Raw genomic sequence first — 12,500 nt, 5'->3', positions numbered from 1 at the left:
CTACACTCGGCACAATGCAGTCAGACAAGTACTGTTCTCTTGCCAAACGCCAAACCCAGACTCGTCCATGGAAGTGATTGGATTCAATGATTTGGAGGGGTGTCCCAATACTTTTGGCAATATAGTGTATCACATCATTTAATTATTTTTCTATTTAAAAGTGACACACTCACTCTCACACACACACACACACACACACACACACACACACAGATAGATGTCTGTAGGTCTGAAATGCAAAAAAACAGATGTCGTGCTGAAGATGAAGACAGTCAGTATTGTGTTTATTGTTCAATTCAGTAAACATCACACTGAGACCCAAACATGATGAAAGATCTCTGGTCAAGTGTTTCTGATCAGAGAGCATCATGGGACAGTGTCACTCACTATCACACATTAACAGGCTGCAGAGCACTTTCTCATCATGTCCATTGTGCTGCTGGTCTTTATGCACAATTCCCATGATGCTCTCTGATTTAGAGTCCTGTACTAACAGGGAAGATCAGCCTTAGATTTCCTGAGAGGAAAACCACACGAATCTGAACACAAGACACTCCCCCTTCTCCCTAAACTCATTACAAACCTCACACACACACACACACACACACACACACACACACACACACACACACACACACACACCCACTCACACGCATTCACACACACACACACACACACACACACACACACACACACACACACACACCCACTCACATGCATTCACTCAGACACACACGCACACACACACACACACACACACACACTCTCACACATACACAAAGCACAGAGTGTTTCTAAGCAGCTTCACAGGGATGAACAGGAAAATAACAGAATCAATGATGCAAACTTCATCAAATATGAGACTAACTGGATCTCAGCTGTAAAACTCAGAAGCGCATCTGTCCTCTTCAGTGTCAGTGCTTTCTCTCACTCACAGATATGATGGCGGCCAGTGTCTCGATGCCACCGGTGCTGAGCGTGATGTAGGGAATCAGAGCCTTCTCGAACCCGGCCTTCTCGAAGATCCCGTTAGTGTAATACCAGATCTACAGAGGAAGAGGATCATCAGCCTCAAACACATGCATCATCTTCATAACAACTGATATAACATCATCACTATCATACTGCGTCCTTCTTTCTCCAGTCTGTCCTATCAGAGTGTGTGTGTGCTCTTTAACCAGGGCTCGTACAGGTGCTGTAAAATGAAACTTTTCAAGCACTACTTTTTTGGTTTCCAAGGACTAAGAAAAACTGTTCTAAGTTTTCTAAGTGTTGATGTGTTTGCTGTGATTGCAGTGATGACAGTGATGTTCATGTGTTTGCAGTGTTTGCAGTGATTGCTGTGTTTGCAGTGTGGCAGTGTTTGCAGTGTTTGCAGTGTTTGCAGTGATTGCAGTGATTGCTGTGTTTGCAGTGTGGCAGTGTTTGCAGTGTTTGCAGTGTTTGCAGTGATTGCAGTGATTGCTGTGTTTGCTGTGTTTGCAGTGATTGCTGTGTTTGCAGTGATTGCAGTGATTGCTGTGTTTGCAGTGATTGCTGTGTTTGCCGTGTTTGCAGTGTTCGCAGTGATGTTCATGTGTTTGCAGTGATTGCAGTGATTGCTGTGTTTGCAGTGTTTGCAGTGATTGCTGTGTTTGCAGTGATTGCTGTGTTTGCAGTGATTGCAGTGATTGCTGTGTTTGCAGTGATTGCAGTGATTGCTGTGTTTGCAGTGTTTGCAGTGATGTTCATGTGTTTGCAGTGATTGCTGTGTTTGCAGTGATTGCTGTGTTTGCTGTGTTTGCAGTGATTGCTGTGTTTGCAGTGATTGCAGTGATTGCAGTGATTGCTGTGTTTGCTGTGTTTGCAGTGATGTTCATGTGTTTGCAGTGATTGCTGTGTTTGCAGTGATTGCAGTGATTGCAGTGATTGCTGTGTTTGCAGTGTTTGCAGTGATGTTCATGTGTTTGCAGTGATTGCTGTGTTTGCTGTGTTTGCAGTGATGTTCATGTGTTTGCAGTGATTGCAGTGATTGCTGTGTTTGCAGTGTTTGCAGTGTTTGCAGTGATTGCAGTGATTGCTGTGTTTGCAGTGATTGCTGTGTTTGCAGTGTTTGCAGTGATTGCAGTGATTGCTGTGTTTGCAGTGTTTGCAGTGATGTTCATGTGTTTGCAGTGATTGCTGTGTTTGCTGTGTTTGCAGTGATGTTCATGTGTTTGCAGTGATTGCAGTGATTGCTGTGTTTGCAGTGTTTGCAGTGATTGCAGTGATTGCTGTGTTTGCAGTGTTTGCAGTGATGTTCATGTGTTTGCAGTGATTGCTGTGTTTGCTGTGTTTGCAGTGATTGCTGTGTTTGCTGTGTTTGCAGTGATTGCTGTGTTTGCAGTGATTGCAGTGATTGCAGTGATTGCTGTGTTTGCAGTGTTTGCAGTGATGTTCATGTGTTTGCAGTGATTGCTGTGTTTGCAGTGATTGCTGTGTTTGCAGTGATTGCAGTGATTGCTGTGTTTGCAGTGTTTGCAGTGATGTTCATGTGTTTGCAGTGATTGCTGTGTTTGCTGTGTTTGCAGTGATTGCTGTGTTTGCAGTGATTGCAGTGATTGCTGTGTTTGCAGTGTTTGCAGTGATGTTCATGTGTTTGCAGTGATTGCTGTGTTTGCAGTGTTTGCAGTGATTGCTGTGTTTGCAGTGATTGCAGTGATTGCTGTGTTTGCAGTGATTGCAGTGATTGCTGTGTTTGCAGTGTTTGCAGTGATGTTCATGTGTTTGCAGTGATTGCTGTGTTTGCTGTGTTTGCAGTGATTGCTGTGTTTGCAGTGATTGCAGTGATTGCTGTGTTTGCAGTGTTTGCAGTGATGTTCATGTGTTTGCAGTGTTTGCAGTGATTGCTGTGTTTGCAGTGATTGCAGTGATGTTCATGTGTTTGCAGTGTTTGCAAAGATGGCTGTGTTTGCTGTGTTTGCAGTGATTGCTGTGTTTGCAGTGATTGCAGTGATTGCAGTGATTGCTGTGTTTGCAGTGTTTGCAGTGATGTTCATGTGTTTGCAGTGATTGCTGTGTTTGCAGTGTTTGCAGTGATTGCAGTGATTGCTGTGTTTGCAGTGATTGCAGTGATTGCAGTGATTGCTGTGTTTGCAGTGTTTGCAGTGATGTTCATGTGTTTGCAGTGATTGCTGTGTTTGCAGTGTTTGCAGTGATTGCAGTGATTGCTGTGTTTGCAGTGATGTTCATGTGTTTGCAGTGATTGCTGTGTTTGCTGTGTTTGCAGTGATTGCTGTGTTTGCAGTGATTGCAGTGATTGCTGTGTTTGCTGTGTTTGCAGTGATTGCTGTGTTTGCAGTGATTGCAGTGATTGCTGTGTTTGCAGTGTTTGCAGTGATTGCTGTGTTTGCAGTGATTGCTGTGTTTGCCGTGTTTGCAGTGATTGCTGTGTTTGCAGTGATTGCAGTGATTGCTGTGTTTGCAGTGATTGCTGTGTTTGCCGTGTTTGCAGTGATTGCTGTGTTTGCCGTGTTTGCAGTGTTCGCAGTGATGTTCATGTGTTTGCAGTGATTGCAGTGTTTGCTTTGTTTGCAGTGATGTTCATGTGTTTGCAGTGATTGCAGTGATTGCTGTGTTTGCAGTGATTGCTGTGTTTGCAGTGATTGCAGTGATTGCTGTGTTTGCAGTGATTGCTGTGTTTGCCGTGTTTGCAGTGTTCGCAGTGATGTTCATGTGTTTGCAGTGATTGCAGTGTTTGCTTTGTTTGCAGTGATGTTCATGTGTTTGCAGTGATTGCAGTGTTTGCTTTGTTTGCAGTGATTGCTGTGTTTGCCGTGTTTGCAGTGATTGCTGTGTTTGCCGTGTTTGCAGTGATGTTGACGTGTTGAACTGACGGCGTTGAGTCCACAGAGCTGATAGCAGCTCATGACCACGATCACAGTGATCAGCTGCCAGCGGAGCGAACGCTTCCGGAACAATTCCAGCACAGACGCCGTCCGCTGTGTGTTCTGAGCGCGACTCTCAGCGTGAACCTCGTCCAGCTCGCGTCTCACATCTGTGCGGCCCAGGAACGCCTGGAATGCTGCCACACACACACACACATACACACACACACACACACATACAGAGGGATTCATGAGGGAAAACTGAACTGAATCTCTAAATGAGAGTTTAATGAGCTGATTTTCACCTTTCTCCGCTGCCACCTCATCCCGGCGCTCCATCAGGAGGAATCTGGGGCTCTCGGGCAGAAACGGAAGAACACACAGCTGAAGCAGGGCAGGAAATGCCAAGAAAGCAAACAGGAAGTTCCACCTCTTTTCCTGCAAACACACAGCAGAGCGAGGAGACGTTCAGAGAGATATACCTGAGGTTCAGTCACACACAGGTGATATGACCCGAGGGTGAAGGTCGAGCGATCGGACCAATAACTAGAGGAGCGGGAAGTTCTTAAAAAGAAAAAAAGATTACACTAATGCATGTGAGGTTTACATTTGAGAATTTTTAACTCTCATTTTATATATATATATATATATATATATACCACTGACCAGCCACTTTATTAGGAACACATTGCTAGTAGCGGGTCAGACCCTCTTTTGCCTTCAGAAATGCTTTAATTCTTCATGGCAGAGATTCAACAAGGTCCTGGAAACATTCCTCAGAGATTCTGGTCCGTATTGCCATGATCGCATCACAGTTGCTGCAGATTTATCAGCTGCACATCCATGACGTGAATCTCCCGATCCAGCAGATCCCAAAGCTGCTCGACCGGACTGAGATCTGGTGACTGTGGAGGCGTGTGAGTTTAGTGAACACCTCATGATCAGGAAACCAGTCTGAGATGATTTCAGCTTCGTGACGTGCGTTCTCTTGCCATCAGAAGATGGTCATAAAGGGCATGATCAGCATCAATACTCAGGTCGGCTGTGGCATTTAAACGATGACCTATTGGCACTAAGAGCCCAAAGTGTGTCAAGAAAACACAATGATATCACTCCCAGCAGCCTGAACCGCGGACACACGGCAGGACGATCCACGCTTTCATGTTGTTCACGTCAGATTCTGGCCCTTGGGGGAACGTTGATTGAGCGAACGCTGGTGTGTTCTGACAGCCGCTGCTCTCCCGCTATCCTATGGACTAATTATGGACTACTCAAGCGTGCAGTTTTAATTTTTGGATCTTAACTCCCTTGAGTCCATTCCGCAGATTTTTTAACGCTGATTTTTTTAACGCTGATTTGACTAAATACGCCGTTGTTTATGAACTGTCTCTGTATCCCTTCAGTCAAGTTGTTACCTGCCAAACGCGAGCTTTCGCCACCGAAGCAACAGGCTACTTCATCCGTCTTCCGTGAGTAAGTATCCACTTTCTCTCGGATTATTGGTTGCCAGATGCTGGTCTGGTTGATATATCTTCCACATATTTGCACTGTGTGGTTTTAAACCTGGCTGGGTACGCGCGACTCTAGGATGATCCTCCTCTTTTTATTGCCCGTAACTTTTTTATCTGCTTCTTTTTATTTTTGCGCGCTGTCTCAAGAAACTTTGCTGCCTTTTTGCTGGTGGGGTTTTTATGACATGACTTTCTATTCGTCGTTGGATCTGCATCACCTGAACCCTAAAGTTCGGCCATCGCTGCCCACTAACCTTTATAATCACTGCGCTGCTCTTGGTATCGCTCGCCGGCCTCGTTACATACATCGGGGCTCCCACAAACATTGCACTGGGCTCACTACCTCAGTTCCCTCAGTTGACGGATGTATTATCCCCGCTGTCTGGTCTTCTTCTCGTCGACTGTATGCAAAATCTCGCAGAGAGGGTGGAAATATTAACTTTGCAAATCACCGTTCTCTGGAATATGCCCCACTTGGGGCTCTACCGCCAGTTACAACTTCCTCTGCAACAGTTCAGCCTTCAGTGAAAATGGCCCTAGTAAACGCTAGGTCACTGTCAAATAAAACATTCATTATGAACAACTTCTTCTCATCTTATGCCTTGGATTTTCTGTTTGTGACTGAAACCTGGCTGAAACCTGACGATCTTTCGTCTCTGGGTGAACTATCTCCTCCTGACTGTTCCTTTTACAGCTCTCCCAGGCCAAATGGATCTGGTGGCGGTCTAGCTACAATTTTCAAGAAGTCATTTAAATGTCAACTACTGCCTGTAGATGCCTTTTCTAGTTTTGAGGCACAACTCCTGCACATCGACCTCAATGGTCCTCTAATTTGCATCTTGATTTACAGACCACCCAAAGTTAGCACAACGTTTATCCATGAACTCTCAGACTTCCTGTCGCTGTGATAGACTGTTGGTTCTGGGGGATTTTAATATCCATGTTTGCTGCCCCTCTAAACCTATGGTTAAAAATATTATGAATCTCATTGACTCGCTCAGTTTCGCACAGTGTGTCTCTTCTCCCACTCATAACTTGGGCCATACACTAGATCTTATTTTGACTCGCGGTCTCTCTATACATTCATGTGAAGTATTTGATGCTGGTATTTCTGATCACTATTCTGTATTATTTGAACCTGCAGTCCCATATGTACAGCCCATCCTCTCTCAGCCTGTGTGCAGCTCCCGTGTTTTTCATGCCACTACTGCACTACAATTCTCTACAATCTTTTGTAATTGTGAGGTCTCTTTGTCACCTGATATGAACACTGACCAGATGGTTCTCGTCTTCAACCATACCTGTTCTACTGCATTGGATACTGTTGCTCCCCTGAAGCCTAGAAGGCAACAACCTAAATCTAATTCTCAACCTTGGTTAAATGCCTCTACCCGTGTGCTCAGACGGGAGTGCAGAAGGGCTGAACGCAGGTGGAAAAAGGATGGGCTTCAGGTCTCTTATCAAATTTTAAAAGATTGTCTTGCCACCTATCAAAAGTCGGTCAGTGATGCAAAATCTCAATACTTTTCAAATTTGATTGCCATGAATACAAACAGGCCAAAAGTTCTTTTTAAAACTATAAACTCAGTACTTAATCCAGTCACTTGATCAGCTCCTGTTGGCAATCTCGAGACCTGCATAGAATTTTTAAGTTTCTTTGTACAGAAGATATTAGATATCAGATCTCACCTTTCTCCTCCTGACATGGTTGTTTCTCCCCTGATCTCTCTTTCTAGCAATTTCACTAGTTTTAAACCAGTGACTCAATCTCAATTAAGTGCATTAATTTCTAAAATGAAATTTACATACTGTCAATCTGATGTACTGCCTGGCCGTTTGCTTAGAGAGGTATTAGACACTATTAGCCCTGCGCTTTTAACTATTATAAACAGTTCTTTGTCTAGTGGGGTTTTCCCTGAGTCTTTTAAACATGCTTCTGTACAGCCCCTGCTAAAAAGATCTCACCTTGATCCATCTGTTCTTAGTAACTAACGGCCAATTTCTAAACTCCCATTTATTTCCAAGGTTTTAGAGAAAGCAGTGCTTTCACAGTTTACTTCTTACCTGGATGCCTTTAACATTTTGGATAAGTTCCAATCTGGTTTTAGAGCACTTCACAGTACAGAGTCAGCCTTGCTTAAAGTTATGAATGATCTTTTGTTGTCTACTGATTCAGGGTCATCTGTCAATCTGTTACTGCTAGATTTGAGTGCAGCCTTCGACACTATTGACCATGACATCCTCTTGAAACGACTTCAATATGCAGAAGGGGTTCAAGGCACGGCATTACAATGGTTCACCTCTTATTTAAAGGGTAGGACGTTTTCAGTAAATATTGGGTCGTTTACCTCTCCTACTGCACCCGTCCCTTATGGTGTTCCTCAGGGCTCTATTCTTGGCCCTTTATTGTTCTCACTCTACATGCTTCCCCTGGGCTCCATTCTCCAGAAATATAGTATAAACTATCACTGCTACGCCGATGACCAACAACTTTACCTTCCAATCAAACTTGAAAATGACTTTTCTATACAACGTCTTTTCTCATGTTTTGACGAAGTGAAAATTTGGATGGCTAACAATTTCCTGCAACTAAACACTGACAAAACTGAGGTGCTTTTGCTAGGCCCCGCTGCACTCAATACTACTCTGACAAGTAGGTTAGGCTCCCTTAGTGATAGCGTACAACCCTATGTAAAAAATCTAGGGGTCCACTTTGATCCTTTACTACAATTTGACAAGCAGGTAAACACGGTTGTAAAGAGTAGCTTCTTCCACCTCAGATCTGTTGCGAAGGTAAAACATTTTCTTTCTCAAAAAGATCTTGTAATTGTCATCCACGCACTAATCTCTTCAAGACTGGACTATTGTAACTCTCTGTATGTCGGCCTTCCTCAAAGCACTCTATCTCGGCTTCAGATGGTTCAAAATGCGGCAGCCAGATTGCTGACAGGAACAAAAAAGCGGGAGCATATTACTCCTGTTCTTGCTTCATTGCACTGGCTCCCTATCAAATTCAGAGTTGATTTTAAGGTCCTTCTTTTTGTATATAAGGCACTGCAAAAATCAGCCCTGGATTATATCTGTGACCTTATCCAGCCATATAAAATCTCTAGGTCATTAAGATCTTGTAACCAGCTTCTTTTATCTGTCCCTCGCTCACGTTGTAAATCCAAAGGTGACAGAGCTTTCGCGGTTGCTGCCCCTGAGCTTTGGAACAGCTTACCCTTTAATATCAGGGCCTCTCCATCGCTTAACGTTTTTAAATCTAGCTTAAAGACTCATTTTTATACTCTTGCATTTGAGTGATGCTGTTTATATATATATTTTTTTAAATAATATTTTATATATTCTTTTATTATTATTATTATTTTCTCTCTATTAACCTTTTGACCGTCTGTAAAGCACTTTGGATCAACAAACGTTGTGTTAATGTTGTGCTCTATAAATAAATTGACTTGACTTCATCTGAAAGTATCCAGACTCATCAGATCAGGTGACGTTTCTCCAGTCTTCTGTTGTCCAGTAAACACTAGAGGTGGCTGTGTGTGAAAATCCCAGTCGATCAGCAGTTTCTGAAACACTCAGACCAGTAACCCTGCCATGTTCAGAGTCACTCATATCAGCTTTCTTTCTCGTTCTGATGCTCGGTTTGAACTTCAGCAGATCGTCTCGATCATGTCTACATGCCTGAGTTGCTGCCCTGTGATTGGCTGACCTGATATCTGTGTTAACGAGCAGATGAACAGGTGTAGCTAATAAAGTGGGCGATGATAACATTTTGTTTTAATGTATAATATTAAAAATACCTTAATGGAGAAATTGTACCTGCAATCCACCAAATGAAAAGAGAAATACATGATAAATGTATTCATTATAAATAATGTACATGGTGGCGTTATAAGATTTGATTAATTTCCATGACTTTTCCAGGTCAAGATATCACACTTTTTAAAACTCGTTTATCCAGGTTTTCCGACGTGTGAATCCTGGTTCTTCAAAGACAAAACAGTTGAGGCTGTTCATTAAAAAGAGAAAGATCTTGATTTGTGGTAGTTTTATCTTACACTGCAAAAAATGCTTTTCTTACTCAGTATTTTTGTCTTGTTTCCAGTCTAAATATCTAAAAATTCTTAAATCAAGATGGATTTACTAAAGTTGTAAAATGCCATAAGATATTATGTCTTGTTTTCTGAGGGGAAAAATAAAAATGAAGTGAGTTTTTGCTTAAAACAAGCAAAATTATCCGCCAATGGGGTAAGAGAAATAATGTTGTTTCCGTTTGAATTAAGATTATTTTTCTTACTCCATTGGCATTTAGATTTTCCCCCCAGAAAACAAGACATAATATCTTATGGCATTGTAAATAATAAAAATACTAAGTAAGAAAAATTTTTTTTGCAGTGTATTCTGATGCTTGTGTAAGAGAACTAACCCTTCATACAGACAGAACACACTAGTCATCATCTGATGATCCTTCACAGCGCCGGCGGACTCAGACGTCTCCGGGTCAGACGGTCACAGGGACACCGTACATCACGACACGCTGGACGATCATGTGGACGGACAAGAGCCGGATCCAGATCACGACCCCAACACAACAGCTGACCGATCACACACGGGAAACATGAACGCCACAGAGCTCCAGATTCCCTCTAAAACAGCCAGAGAACGCCTTAATGGTGAAATATTATGCCCCTTTCACAAGATGTAATATAAATCTCTGGTGTCTCCAGAATGTGTGTGAAATTTCAGCTCAAAATACCAGATCATTTATTATAGCTTGTCAAATTTGCCCCTCTTTGGGTGCGAGCAAAAACGCGCCGTTTTAGTGTGTCCCTTTAAATGCAGATGAGCTTTAGCTCCGCCTCCGTCCAGAAGAGGGCGGAGCCTTTACACGAGCTTCAGAAACTCCGGCAATAACAGAACAGGCCAATCTCACTCATCCAGAATCCCAGAATAACCAGTAGCGAGTGCAGCCTTACGGAGAGACTCAGGAAGAGCTTCTGAATGTTAGTGGAGACATTTCTGTAGTTGTTGTGGAGTTACACTGATCATCTATCTCATCATCATGTTGAACTTCTCCACAAGTGTCCACAGTTCCTGAGGTCTTTATAAGACAGCGGTGACATGTTCTGGTCAATAGTGTTCAGTGCTCGTCTGTGCTCAACCACAGAACAGCTTCAGGCTCTGCTGGATCTTCATCAGTGCGTTAGAACTGGTCTCTGTTGGCGCGTGTGGAACCGAATGTTTGTGCTCACCAAAACACAGTTACTGGGTTTCACTTTTCACGTGTTCTGTGACGGTAGAAGCACCGATTACAGCAGTTACACACGGGAAAAGTCCGATTTTCATAATATGTCCCCTTTAAATCTGACAGATCAAGCTTTAAAATCAGCTAAAACTACTACAAATCACGATCTTATGAGGATGTTAACGTGTTAAAAGTGTGATTTCTAGACCCGGAAAAGTCATGGAAAGCCTGGATTATTCCAAGCTTTTAACCGCTGGTGTATCACACACACACACACACACACACACAAACGCTTCTGTAGACTCACCTGTCCAAATATCTCGGGCAGTCCGAGCACCTGCCCGATGAAGACTCCCAGACAGATGAAGATGGCGTGGAACTGACCGATGGAGCCCCGGACCTGCCGAGGGGAGATCTCACCCAGATACATGGGCAACACACTGAGAGCCACGCCTGACACACACACACACACACACACACACACACATAATTAACATAAGCAAACAAACAAAAGTAAAAAACATTAATATATTTATTCATTTAATTTTGTTTTATTTATTTATTGTATATATACACTCACCTAAAGGATTATTAGGAACACCATACTAATACTGTGTTTGACCCCCTTTCGCCTTCAGAACTGCCTTAATTCTACGTGGCATTGATTCAACAAGGTGCTGAAAGCATTCTTTAGAAATGTTGGCCCATATTGATAGGATAGCGTCTTGCAGTTGATGGAGATTTGTGGGATGCACATCCAGGGCACGAAGCTCCCGTTCCACCACATCCCAAAGATGCTCTATTGGGTTGAGATCTGGTGACTGTGGGGGCCATTTTAGTACAGTGAACTCATTGTCATGTTCAAGAAACCAATTTGAAATGATTCGAGCTTTGTGACATGGTGCATTATCCTGCTGGAAGTAGCCATCAGAGGATGGGTACATGGTGGTCATAAAGGGATGGACATGGTCAGAAACAATGCTCAGGTAGGCCGTGGTATTTAAACGATGCCCAATTGGCACTAAGGGGCCTAAAGTGTGCCAAGAAAACATCCCCCACACCATTACACCACCACCACCAGCCTGCACAGTGGTAACAAGGCATGATGGATCCATGTTCTCACTCTGTTTACGCCAAATTCTGACTCTACCATCTGAATGTCTCAACAGAAATGGAGACTCATCAGACCAGGCAACATTTTTCCAGTCTTCAACTGTCCAATTTTGGTGAGCTCGTGCAAATTGTAGCCTCTTTTTCCTATTTGTAGTGGAGATGAGTGGTACCCGGTGGGGTCTTCTGCTGTTGTTGCCCATCCGCCTCAAGGTTGTGCGTGTTGTGGCTTCACAAATGCTTTGCTGCATACCTCGGTTGTAACGAGTGGTTATTTCAGTCAAAGTTGCTCTTCTATCAGCTTGAATCAGTCGGCCCATTCTCCTCTGACCTCTAGCATCAACAAGGCATTTTCGCCCACAGGACTGCCGCATACTGGATGTTTTTCCCTTTTCACACCATTCTTTGTAAACCCTAGAAATGGTTGTGCGTGAAAATCCCAGTAACTGAGCAGATTGTGAAATACTCAGACCGGCCCGTCTGGCACCAACAACCATGCCACGCTCAAAATTGCTTAAATCACCTTTCTTTCCCATTCTGACATTCAGTTTGGAGTTCAGGAGATTGTCTTGACCAGGACCACACCCCTAGATGCATTGAAGCAACTGCCATGTGATTGGTTGATTAGATAATTGCATTAATGAGAAATTGAACAGGTGTTCCTAATAATCCTTTAGGTGAGTGTATATATATATAGAATAATAATACATTTCTGCAGAATACATCAGCAGAAATGTATTATTAAGAATGTTTTGCTCTGACTGAGAAACGACTGAAATATTA

General features: G+C 43.2%; 1 protein-coding gene across 4 annotated transcripts in view; it reads right to left on the bottom strand.

Moving 5' to 3' along the window:
* Positions 1 to 12,500, bottom strand: part of slc2a9l2 (solute carrier family 2 member 9, like 2) — a 73,301-nt gene that overhangs the window by 17,602 nt on the left and 43,199 nt on the right. For all 4 annotated transcript variants that reach the window (XM_079893331.1, XM_079893329.1, XM_079893330.1 and 1 more), the window contains exons 6-9: positions 10,915 to 11,060; positions 4,151 to 4,283; positions 3,855 to 4,042; positions 936 to 1,046 (exon numbers count right to left, since the gene is read on the bottom strand). In XM_079893331.1, coding sequence (XP_079749457.1) covers positions 936 to 1,046; positions 3,855 to 4,042; positions 4,151 to 4,283; positions 10,915 to 11,060 — 578 coding nt within the window. The remainder of the gene's footprint in view (positions 1 to 935; positions 1,047 to 3,854; positions 4,043 to 4,150; positions 4,284 to 10,914; positions 11,061 to 12,500) is intronic.

Source organism: Squalius cephalus, assembly GCF_949319135.1.
Source record: "Squalius cephalus genome assembly, chromosome: 14".
Taxonomy (NCBI): domain Eukaryota; kingdom Metazoa; phylum Chordata; class Actinopteri; order Cypriniformes; family Leuciscidae; genus Squalius; species Squalius cephalus.
Note: the sequence above shows the minus strand (reverse complement) of the source record. Positions and strands in the feature narration are given on the sequence as shown.